Raw genomic sequence first — 13,399 nt, forward strand, 5'->3', positions numbered from 1 at the left:
TAGCCCTCAAAATCAATTAGCATGTATGCATTAGGTTACCGTTACTTGAAACAAAGGTGAAGCCCGTACATTATTTGACTGCTAACAATACCCTGATTTAATCAGGGTTGTTTCAGAATCAAGTTACATATGAAGGGCTTATTTCAATAGTGGTACAAGTCCATTTTGGTTCATCTTGAGATACAGAGTCCTAAAGTTAAATGAGTGCTGCAAAATCTGCAGTTGAGACCCCCCTCAAATATATTCAAGCATATGGGTTCTTGCTAGACCCGTTTTATGATTACATTCCTTCCATGCTTTTGTAGTAAAGAGGTGCAATCCCATATTTTAGTAACTTTAAAGTGTATTCATGGTCTGTTGCACAGATCTTAATTCTTTTGAATGAAAAGCTACATAGTGCAATAATGCATTAGCCTCCATTGGTGAAACATCAGAACAATAGCAAGCTACATATATAGCTTTCTCTGTGTGTTTTACTGTTAATTCTTGAATAATAGTACTGGAATGGATATAATGTGTGCACACTGTGTGCAGATGGATGAGCTGCCCTCAGTTCACCAACAGCTGAAGATGCGTTTTGCCATATTCAGCAGCATTCAGGCTGCTGCCTATTGTAGTAGTGGGGGCCGAGAATCTGGCTCATCACATAGGATGCCTAAGGTGTCACCTATTTTGCCCACTGGCTCTGTTGTCAAGACACCTTGTGGTGTACCCAATGCGGCTGAGTTGTCCTCACCAAATGGTGAGGGATGGGTCGTAACAGTTAGCGCTGTTTGAGGCAGAGAGTGATGTGGAGGCTGCCTCACCCATTGACCCTGTGAGTGGACTGGCAGGTGTTCATTCATCAGGGTCCAGACAGGCCCAAGTGGAGAGAAGTTTTCTAGTTTATCAGGACCTCCAACGTCAAACGCATTATGGAGCTCCTTAGGGAAATGGCATCCAGACTGGAAATGAATCTTATGTGTACTGAATATGTCTGCCATGGAGTCTCATCTGAGATGTGGAAAATGTCCTGCCTGTGGCTACGAAACACACAGGGTGTGGCTGTCTACAAGTTGTGGCTGATGTTGGTGCCAATGATACCCATCGTTTGGGTTCTGAGGCCACCTTCAGTTTATATTGAGAGGTAGCAGAAATGGCGAAGAGCCCTTGTGTCACACATGAGTGCATGCAGCGCACACAGTTTGTATCAGCATTCCCAGAATTTATTCAAGTCCTTTGGTTTGGCATGAGTGGAGGGTCTCAACCAAAGGCTTCATCGATTCTCTGACTGCTCAAACTGCAGACTGCTGGAAATGCATTATGAGGTGGAGAATTGTAGAAATACTTGATGGGTCAGTGGCGCACTACACAAAGCAAGCGTTTTTTAGGCTAGGCAGTTGTTTGAGGTCCTCTGATGAATGCACGCTAGTCAGACTGCATACAAAGTAAAGACCATACTACCATCAACATGTTAACAGTAAATTCTTGATGTATTTGTAGTTCCAGAATGTAATGCCCTCCAAGAAAGCTGTTATGTTCAAAATACGTTTGGACCAAAGCTGGCTGAAACACTGAGCAGAAACCCTTGAAATATTTAGCAAGCCATGGAATGTACACTGAAGAGACAGATGACACACCTGTGGGATGGTAGCGTCAGAAGAGTGGAAGGGAGACAAAGGGCAAGAATGAATATGGGTGAAATTTGTGCAATTAATGAAAGCGCATGCTATTGGTGGTAACCCCCAAACAGTAGTGAAAGTAGGATTCTCAGACTCAATAATATTCTTATATTGCCAACATATATAACTATACTTAAAATACTTTTTGCCACAAATAAGTTGGCCGTTATGCAAACATTCATTTTCATTCCATATGTTTTGTGGATTAGCTATGACTGTTGGACACCATCACAAGAGAAGGTACTTGTATAGTTTACAATGTGGTAATGGCAGGTCCATCACACCTATCCATTTGTACCATTCAGTTCTAATGTATCTTACTGTTTTCACGTAATTTAAGGCATAAAGTAATGACTAACTGCATAGCAGAAGTACTAAGTCATTGAAAGGCACATCAACTTTGCTAGCTTTCCCACAGATACTGCTTCAGAACTATGGTCTCATTTTACAGGCTGACTACATTGTGGCAGCACTGTGGAGAAGCAGACTAAACAGTTTCACATGACCAGATATAATGGGATCCATTTCCATTCTTGCAGATGAATTGATTTTTTTTTTTCAAGAGCTGTCATACAGGAACACAAAATCATTCAAGAAGATTTTTGCACCAACTAGGTATGTCTGTAGTTTTGCACGTATTTCCTGTGACTTTTCTTACAAGCTGGAATGACCTTTGCCTGTTTGTATACATGTGCAAACCACTGTTCCATAAATGAACAATTCGGATGGCAGAAAGGTGTCAGTTCAGCACCGTTTTTTGTGTAACTGAATCTGCTAACTACACTTTATGGTCATGTGACCTCTGGTGTGTTCATCATCTACTTTTGGACTGCATTCCATATGGAATTATATGGATTATAGCTCTGGACTTTACTGCTAAATGCTTCTGCCTTTTTCTAGTACTTGGTGGCTCAATGGGTAATTGTGGCACTACATATCCAAAGGTCCTTGATCATTGAACGGCAGGTACTTTGTAACTAGTTGGGTAAATCAGTTCAGAGGTGGAAAGAGGGTAACAGCAAATGGTAGTCAGCAGGACTGTGTGTAATGGAGAGCTCCAGTGTTCAAAACCTCCAGGCTGATGACAGCTTTACCTCTAGTTTATATTTATGTTTAGCTTTCTGTCATGTATTCTCTTCATGACACAAGCAGATGACTGATCCTTGGCCCTGTCACATACGCCAGTTAACAACTTATTAGCCTTACAAACGGGCTTTCCAAACTTATAAAGCTTGAGAATGCATTTCACATGGAATCTGCAGCTTGATTATCTTCTTTCTGGCTGCTGTGCATGTACATTTGCATTAAAACTGTGCAAGCCACGAAGCGGTGCATCGTGGATGGCATCTATTACCACAGCAACAACAATTACTACTACTAGGCACTTCTATGGTGTTCTATACGTAGTGTCCCTTACAAATGAACCACAGTTTTCAAAATACAAAAAAAGTTGATTAATCCCCATCCTACTACCATCCTTACGTGCTTGTTCCACTTTATATCACTTCGCAATGTTATGGTTGAAATGGCTCTGAGCACTATGGGACTTAACTTCTGAGGTCATCAGTCCCCTAGAACTTAGAACTACTTAAACCTAACTAACCCAAGGACATCACACATGTCCATGCCCAAGGCAGTATTCGAACCTGCAACTGTAGCAGTCACACGGCTCCAGACTGTAGCGCCTAGAACTGCTCGGCCATTCCGGCCGGCCCCTGCAATGTTATACCTAAACATTTTATTGACCAGACTGTCAAGCTGTAGAGTACTGATGTTGTATACAACATTATGGGATTGTTTTTCCTACTCATCTGCAGTTACTTGAATATTTCTGCATCTGCCATTCATCACACCACATAAAAAGTTTGTCCAAGTCATTTTGTATCCTCGTAGTCACTTAGTGATGATCCTTCCCCACACACAATGCCATTAGCAAACAGGCACAGAATGCTGCTCATCGGATCATTTCATATACAGATATGGCACCCTTCTCTGTGGCACTATTGATGATACTCTTGTCTCAGAAAAAACGTTGCTGTTGAGATCAAAGTACTGGCCTCTGTTACTTGAGAGGTCTTTGCACTATTCATATATCGGGGAACCTATTCCATATGCTCACACCTCTATTTACAGTATGCAGTGGTGCACTGTTCAAATGCTTTCTGGAAATATAGGAATGTGGAATCTTGCCTGTTGCCCATCATCCATGGTTCACAGTATGTAATTTGATAGAAGACCAAGATGAGTATTGCACAAAATCAATGCTGATTTGTGGATAAAAACTTTTCTGTCTTAAAGAAATTAATTATATTTGAACTGAGGATATGTTCAGGAACTCTGGAGCAAATAATCATTATGATATTGTTCTGTAATTTTGCAGGTACATTCTTTTACCATTCTTAAATACAGAAGCCACCTGAACTTTTTCCCAGCTGCCCGAGTCTTTGCACTAGGCGAGAGATTTCAAATAAATGCAAGCTAAGTATGAGGAAAATGCTGTAGAGTACTCTCTGGACAAATTATTTGTGATTCGGTTGGGACATGGCAACTATTATGTTTTCAACTCTTCCAGTTGCTTCTCTACTCCATGGATCCTATTACTATGTTCCTAATACAGGAGTCTGTGTGACAGTGAAACAACAATATGTTGATATGATCCTCCTGCACAAACTTGATAACTAAATACAGAGAGGGGTTAGTGACCACCTTCTGCTTTCCTCCAAAGCCACACCAGACTGGTCAATGACTGCCTGGATAGAAGTCTTTGACCAGAAATGTCTCGTGTTCTCTGTAAAATCTGTTGCTCATGTATGATGGTGGTAGTTGTATGCTTCACGCATAGATCTTTTTACGAACAGAAGAATTTCCGTTAGCACTTGGCTGTCACCACTGTGCATACTTTTTTGAACTGAGAGTACAACAGTCTGCTTCCTCAGTGTTTTCCCAATTCTGACATTAAACCACAGTGGGTCTTTCCTGTCTGTAATCCAGTTACTCACCACATACTTATTCAGCGTGTGATTTACAGTCCATTTAGTGTTTGTCCATCTTCCTCTATGTAGATCATATTGGAAGTAAATGACATTCTCATTGTTTAAATGGGATGTTAACAACTACTTACCTGCTCTTTCTAGCAAATCTATTCACCTAGCCCTCTTAAAGGATTCATTAACTTCATTTACCATACAGAATGAGATTTTCACTCTGCAGCGGAGTGTGCGCTGATATAAAACTTCCTGGCAGATTAAAACTGTGTGCTGGACCGAGACTCGAACTCAGGACCTTTGCCTTTCGCGGGCAAGTGCTCTACCATCTGAACTACCCAAGCACCAATCACGCCCCCTCCTCACAGCTTTACTTCTGCCAGTACTTCGTCTCCTACCTTCCAAGCTTTACAGAAGCTCTCCTGCGAACCTTGCAGAAGTAAAGCTGTGAGGACGGGGCGTGAGTCGTGCTTGGGTAGCTCAGATGGTAGAGTACTTGCCCGTGAAAGGCAAAGGTCCCGAGTTCAAGTCTCAGTCCGGCACACAGTTTTAATCTGCCAGGAAGTTTCATTTACCACTGTCGCTGTGCTGGCATCATGATCACCAGCCCCTTTCTGTACTAATACTATCTGTAAGGACAAGCCTGTTTATAGTTGCAGTATTTCAACTATTTCAATTTTGTGTGGGCTGTTAAACTAGCAGCTTATGACAGCTTTCAGAAAACGGTTCTAAAGTACTTCACAAGACTGCCTGTCCATACCACTTGCAATGTATGCTCAGACATCTTAGTCTCTACTCAGTAGGTTAGGATCACCTACTTTTTCTGCACTACTTTGTGTAGATATTCCTTCAATGATTCTGTAACTGTCACAGCAGTATCACATGGCGAATAAAAACATCCAATGCTGGAGTTCACATACACGGAACCATTAAGGGAACTACTCATTAAAACAGGAAATCATAGCTTGAGTCTTGGGACTTGGTACCAATTTTCATATAACTTCATCAATGCTATCTCATTTAATTTTTATTTGCACTTATAATGTAAAGAAGCAATTCTACAAACTCACAAACTAAACTACTTCACCTGCTCAAAGATAACGTTTAAATCCATATGGGTAAAGTGTAACAAAATATTCTATTTTACCAGTTTCCTCGTTTCCAACCTGGAGCATACTGTAATACTGTAACCCTTGTTATCTTTACCCTAAAGTAAAAACAGGACTGCTAAAGTGAATACACACACAATTGATTACCATCTCATTATTTTCACCACAACTAGACAAGATTACTTCCACGTAGTCATATAAATTCTAAAATTACCTCTTTATTCACACCCTCCTCCAACTCCTCTTTTACATTCATGCTGCATGGATAATCTTGGCCCTGTGGCAAAAATAACAAACTATAATAAGTACTTTTAAGCAGTCACAGTCCTCCCATATTATATAAAATGTATCACACAGATAAACCCCAACCATCACACTACTTTATAACTAAATAGTAGTTATTGTTAAGTGTTCTCTTTTGAGTTCAAAATTCTGAGTGGCGATTTCACTATGGTATACTTCAATGGGAGGCAGCAAAAAATTGTAAGACTGATTAATGACAACGCCTTTGAAAATTCATTATGATCTTTCATTTCAGCCTTCTCCCTATGCTATTGTTTTCAATCATATTTTCTAGCTTCATTATCTACATATGCATATAATGGTAGTGTAATGAAGTAAAATAACACAGCTACTACCTGAAACAATGACTTCAATGTTGTTCATATCAAATTACAATACAGTTTAAACCAACTGTGTGGGGGAGCAGAAACTGGACTGTCAAGTGCCACATCACTCATACTACTTTTATGATCAGAATAATAAAATGTCTAGAACAGTTACATCAAAACCTTGTTGCACTGAATGCTTATTTATGATAAAATTATTAAACGCACACACCCTACGTTGGCACACTACTTAATACTATTCTAACTTCATGAATTCCTTTTGGTGGGACAAGCACGTTTCTAACAGAACAAAAAGAGAGAGTAGGCTACAGGCTACACCAGTCCTATTCTGTGGATCTGAACTATGGGTTTTACTTGCTAATCTCAAAAAATGACAAAGTTCTGGAAAGATTATTTATGGAACAGCACCAGCATATCAAGACTGAAATGAGAACAAATGAAACAGTGATAGCATAGGAAGAAAATCATTAAACTGATATTGGGATCTGTTGAGGATGTTAGATAATTAGCAGCCAAAGAATAATTTTTTATTGGAAATTGTCTTACTGATAGAAACAAAGTAGACCACTTAACTTTCAGAAAGAGTATATCGACAAAATAATGAAGCAAAATGGTGTACGCAAAGAAGATGCCTTGAAGAGAGATGCTGGGCAAAAGATAGAAAGACATCTTATTAATTGATTTTTGTATTAATTAACTGCCTACAATAATACGAAAATACTAGTACAAATAATGATCATTATGATTTTATTATTATTACTATCTGAGGCATGGCGGGGTACCTCTTTGAATTCCCATCCTGCACCTGGTGATGTCACTTCTTTGGCTTGGAGCTCGGGGCGCCATGGGGCACGATAAGAGCCACGCAGGGTACGTCAACAGTATTTGCCATTCAGCCACAATTGACAGAATGGATGACTAATAGCCCTTCAAAAGTTCTGTCAAGTTAATAATTGCAGGCACATGTGTTAATGAAAGACAGTACATTGGTGTGGTCTTGGCTATCTGTATTTGCTATTTGTTCTTATCTGTGGAAGTCACATTATGCAACAAGCTTTCTCATCTGAAAAACTGCGCGATTTCAGTTGTGTTGCATGACTTAATACCTTGTGGCATTGCCTTGGAAGGGGTTAGGGCAGTGTCTAGCAACTAGACAAGCTTGTTATTGCTATTCAATTCCCCATGTTTAGTAGTGGATTCGATGATTTGGTAATCCTGAATACTGTTTTAAGCGTGACCATGTTTAGCCTTAGACCGAGTTTATGATGAGAATCATCTGACGAGTCCATTGATCTACCCAACTATCGTGGCCGTGCAGTTGTATTAAGTGAGAATGACAGTGGAATTTAGATGCTCCTTAGTCTGCTCCAGTTTTCTACTGTTGTGGCACACTTTGATTGTTTTGGACTTGGACTCAGGGCATGCTTATCATGCTGTGGCTGTTAACATTGCCTCTGTATATCAGCCTCAGGGAATTCACCACTGCCAGCTACCGATAGGCTGCCTTCACTCAAGTTGCGTAAATCACTATTCGAAATTTGTACTAAAATTTTGTACATTTTGATTTTTGGGGGTTTGTTGGGTCGAGTGCCTTTGCTGTACATACTGTCGAGCACTGTTAGAATGGTCACATGCTGATCATCTCTATGTGAATCACACGTCACTTCAGATGTCATCCAGACTTGTGAAAATATAGCCTGTTGGTAAGTAACAGGCACATTTAACACTCAGAGACTGGAACAAGCAAAAGTGTGTAAAACCATCAAGTGTTACTGAGCTCTGAATGTTTTTCGTGTTCGTTCACTGGCCATTTGTGAGGTGGAGAGTGAAAGAAATTTATTCCATCTCTGGGTGAGTTATTGCTTACCAGATTTAATTGTTCAAGTGTTTGTTATTTTAAAGTTGTCATGAAGTGAGCTTTTCTCACCTGTTATTTATTTACTGCTACAAGTAGGTTCTAACTACTAATTACTAGTTCTCCTTTTTAAAGGGTGTTCTTGAGCTGCTATGCATGCACATTCACATACTGAATCACTTAGGGATTTTCTACAGTATGTCTTAATAGAATTTTCACTGTGTCTGAAGCCAGTTATATCGATCGGTGCACGCTCATTCTCTTTTTAATTACTTAACTGCTCACTGGTGCAAGTTTTAGAAACTTGCTCTGTCTGTCTGCCTGAAGGTAGCTCTAGAAATCAGTGCACCTGTTTACTTTATTAAATTATCTAGATGCAATTGGAGGTGTATTTTAAGAATTTCCTTTTTCTAGGGGTCCCGAGGCAGCTATAAATTGCTCTGTCTTCCAGTATAGCTATTCAGTTTTAACCTTTGAGATGAGTTATGATTCTGTGTTGTCTTAAAGAGCCATCTGTTTCCATATAATTATTTGTTGAAGCATTTTCTCATTTGCGGTTTGTGAAGATGGAAATTTTGAATCTAAAATCTAAGAACTGGTGTCAGACACAGCTTTAGTCGTTAACTATTGCTTTATTTAAATTGTCACAAAACTAAGGTGTGTAATGTCTTAAATTTGAAAGTTCGGAGTGGTGTTTGTAATCCTGCTAATGTATCCGACTTTAGTTATTATTCTTAAATAAAAACATTTTAATAAACAATGGAGACTCATGTGAACCCCAATCCATCTAGTCGTTCCACTTAATTTCCCCTTTTCCTGCTGGATGTTTGGTTGGTAACAGGCAATGGTTATTTTCCTGGAAGTAAAGGGGGAAGGTGTCATACTGTCATTCACCACGAGGTGTGTGTTTGCAGGTATCCACTGCGGAACATGGGGTCCCACAGCTGTCCCAGTTTGTCCTCATTGAAAAATCAACAGTTTATCTACGAATTAAAAGTTTGTCAGCTTCCATGTAAGGGCGGTGTGCCCAACTTGTGGACGACCCCTTGGTGATTAGTACCAACTGCACCATGGAGGTACATGTTGCACTAGCTGCCTGAGCTCTGGCCATGACAATCTTGTGTCAGAATGTAGTGTGTTTAGAAAGTAGTCAGCCCCATCATAAGCAAATACATATAATTCAGGCACAATTGATCCATTGGGATAATCACTTGTGCGGTATTGCACAATGTAATCTCTATTCTGAGCATATTACATTAGCTCTGCAGTTACAGCGACAGCTGCCTTTATTTAGACAAATTAGGAGATATAGGTGGTGAACAAGATTCTCCCACCAACATATAACTGCTGGAAGTAGTAGGAATGCTACGGACACCTGTAAGGACCTCAGGAGAATTAATTTGGGAAATTACCATACCAAATAATGTTACTGCTGCAAGCTATAATGGAACTTTCAATGTAGAATTTAAAGACAGGTAAAATCCATCATATGGATAATGGTCAAATTTATGTTTCATGCTGACACTTTGGCCATCACTGACAATGTTGTCGTTCAGACGCTGTACCCCCTGTGTTAAGCCATGTTTTCAATCAAATTTTACATGAAAGTGCAACATCAAGGGAGTTGTAAAAATCAATTATTGGCCTGAAATTGTCACCTCGTATTAAGAGGCTACTCAGGCATAAACATTTTTGGCTATTGCAGTTTCCTCATGAACCTTTTCCTAGGTTCATAGATGAATGCATATGACCATTCCATACCTGGAATTGCAAGTCACAGAGATACAAATACTCAATAATATATTACAGAAAATGTGGCCACAGGACTGTTCATGGATTACCTTTGCTAATAAATGCACATCTTTTACTGAATTAGAGGCTTTGGTGTCTGCTATTGAAGTCTGAGTTTTGCAGACCAGCAGTGATGGGGGTTTAAGTGCCATTATCAGGATGGGGATTGAGATTCCAAGTAATTTAAAAGGGGACCACCCATAAGGAAAAAGTGTAGGATGTGTTTCCAGTGTAACAAAGATTGGCATTTTGTATGGCGATGTCTGGTGACATGGAAGGAGAATCTACTGCCTAAGGGCTGGATCTGTGCCAAGTCCGAGGTACGGGAACCCCTGCCTTATTTTTGGGTACAACTTAACCAGGAACGAATGTGCACCCCCCTCAACTCTGGTAGTTCAGTTTCTTGTTTAGATTATCTGTGGCATTTGAAGTTCCGCCATACCTGTCAATTGCCTTGTTTGCATCCGTCCTCCCAATGTTGAGCTCTCACTGGGCACACATTGCCTCTGGTTGGCAAAACTGAGTATTGGAAAATTTTCTTGGACTGTGAAGTGGATAGTAAGTAAAAATCTTTCAGTGAACTTAATTTTGCAGTGTGTTTTTGTAAGTGGTAGTGGGTTTCTGCTAGTTTGTCAAGGCAGGGTTGTTTATTTTAAATTTAACCCAGCTGAAACATTCACATTGTGCTCCTGTCAGGTTGCCACAGGAATTCATAGTGTGTTACTGCAATGTTTGCCATTTCAGCTCAGTCACCTTCATCCAGTAGAGGTGATGCTGGTACTGGAAGTTTTTGATCGGTTACCACAGATCTTAACTAACAGATTGGACATCACTGATAAAATCCAGTACAAGATTTGCCTTACAAATGACATTCCAGAGAGGTTTTCTCCATCCCTCAACTTCAGCCTATGCTTCTACCATATTCTCAGTATCTATGGGCAGCAGTGGGGTGTTTCATCCTGTTGTGGGTTATTGTGCAGTTAATGAGAACGAAGTTTTGGAATCTGTGCCACTTCCCAATCTGCATAATCGTTTATTTGGTTCAGTCAGGCTCAGTATTTTGCTGTCCTGGATCTCAATCTCGGATATTATCAGATCATGTTAACAGAGGATTTCAAGTATATTACTGCCTGCTGTACAGATTGGAACCTCCACAATTTTAACAGGGTGCCCTTTGGTTTTCCAACGGGAGTTACCATTATGTCTTGCCTTCTAGATTGTGTTTTTGGTGATTTCACATTCAAGTGTGTCTCTAATTACCTAGATGGCATGGTTGTTTACAGTTCTAGTATGTCTGAAAACCTGCAACATCTTGAGGCAGTTCTGGTTTACCAGAGGGAGGTGGGACTTACTGTGAAGCCATCTAAAATGACACTGGCACATAGGTTTCATCCTTGGGACATCTTAGTTTCACTGATTGGATTGAAATTGACCAGGAGCGTACTAGTGATTTGCGAAAATTTCCAGCTCCTAGAAATAAGAAAGCTGTGGCACGGTCCATAGGCATGACAAATTTTTTCGAAAGTCTGTGCCGAATTTTATTAAATTAGTGGGGTGCCTTAACGATTTAAGAAATTTCACATGGGATGAAAGTCATCCAGAATCTTCTGAAGCCATTAAGGTGGTGCTTAGTAACCCACTAGTATTAGACATACCAAATTTTGAGGTCATGTTCTTCTTGCAGACAGACACCTAATTCTTCTGGAGTAGAAAGTGGTAGCTGTCCTCCTACAGGAACAGAATGGCAGGGGAGGTGTTGCATGTTGATGCCCTATAGCAATGCACCTTGGGAACTTTCACCTGCGGAGATGAAATATTCTATGTATGAATGCGAAGCCTTGGTGGTTATGTTTGCCCTTAAGAAATTCAGATTTTATTTTGAACACCAGGAATTTTGTTTAGAGACTGACAATCAAGCTCTTAGTTAGGTTTTGGCTCATTATTTCCATAATAACCTCTTAGGCATTTATAAAACTGTTGTCAAGATCAGACGACACATCACCTGGTCCTCCCTGTATAAGCAAGCCTGGAGGTTGGTGGGGTCAAGATCACTCAACATGTCACCTGGTCCTCCCTGAATAAGGCTGTCCACAGGTTGATGGAGGAGTGTGAGAGCCGTAAGGGAGCTGAGCCCAACTTGAATTCCCTCAAGTGGCTTTTAGAGCCTACCTGTTAGGAATGCCTGATGGATCAACTTTGTATGGATTATATAGGTCCACTTCATCAAGTGTGTGTGTGTGTATTAGGCACCTACTAGTTATCATGGATGACTTTTCTCGTTTTTTTGACACATTCCGAGCAGAGAAATGACATTCCTGGCAGCTGGCCAGCATTTGTTATGAATTTTTTCTGTTTCCAGGCCACCGAGGATGCTTGATAGCTTCTGTTTCCCAGCTATTTGTGAGGTTCTGCTTTGACAATGGAATTAAAGATGTGACCACAAATCCTTTTACCAGCATACTTTGCTGACCAGGTGAACTGCAAGTTGAAGGCTGTGCTTATCTTTCACAACAAGGCTCAGACAAAGTGGCTCAATTTTATCTTTAACACTGAACAACCCAAGTCCCTGGAGGCAGCTCCAGTATCCCTTATGTTAGCACATCCAGTCAATTTTCCTCTTGTCAACCTGTAGTCAATCAATGATTTGCTTCAAGAACAAGTCACCCTAGCAGTAACACAGCACAACTGGAGCCAGGCTAGACATAATACCAAAATTGCCTGTCACAGGTTATCCATCTGTCAGTAAGGGGCTAAACGGTTCATTGGAAAGGCTGGGGACACAGTGTTAGTCCGAAACCCTAATATTGCTGAAAAGGGGGAGTTAGGGTTCGATAGCAAGCTAGCTCCCCAGTTGTTGGGACCCTGTTAGATTGTCAGGGTGGTGAGTTCGGCAAACCTCCTGGTTCTGAATTTATGGACGAGTAAAGCCTCACACATGCACATTACTCATATCAAGGAGAGGCATATGTAAAGGGCTCCTTAATGGTGGGGACGGGGGATTTTGGTTTGGTGGAGGAGGCTGAACCACGGTGGGCTCCCTCTTCGAATTCTCACAGCTCAGAGCTCGTGGCACCAGTGGGCATTGTGGAGCAACAATGGGTGTAGAGGAACAGCAGTGGATCTCACGGGCAGTCGGTGTCTTAAAGCTGGACTGGAGGGTGAGTCATGCAGGGCTCGTGGGCAGCATGTACTGTTTAGCCGAACTTTATGTGGCAGTATCATTATACCATCACAATCATCTACATCTACATCTACATCTATACTCCGCGAGCCACCTTACGGTGTGTGGCGGAGGGTACTTATTGTACCACTATCTGATCCCCCCTTCCCTGTTCCATTCACGAATTGTGCGTGGGAAGAACGACTGCTT

General features: G+C 40.8%; 1 protein-coding gene across 1 annotated transcript in view; it reads right to left on the reverse strand.

Annotated features, from left to right (window-relative positions):
* Nucleotides 1-13,399, reverse strand: part of LOC126427304 (zinc finger protein 679-like) — a 105,775-nt gene that overhangs the window by 79,502 nt on the left and 12,874 nt on the right. The window contains exon 3 of the mRNA XM_050089611.1: nt 5,969-6,031. Coding sequence (XP_049945568.1) covers nt 5,969-6,031 — 63 coding nt within the window. The remainder of the gene's footprint in view (nt 1-5,968; nt 6,032-13,399) is intronic.

Source organism: Schistocerca serialis, chromosome 11, assembly GCF_023864345.2.
Source record: "Schistocerca serialis cubense isolate TAMUIC-IGC-003099 chromosome 11, iqSchSeri2.2, whole genome shotgun sequence".
Taxonomy (NCBI): domain Eukaryota; kingdom Metazoa; phylum Arthropoda; class Insecta; order Orthoptera; family Acrididae; genus Schistocerca; species Schistocerca serialis.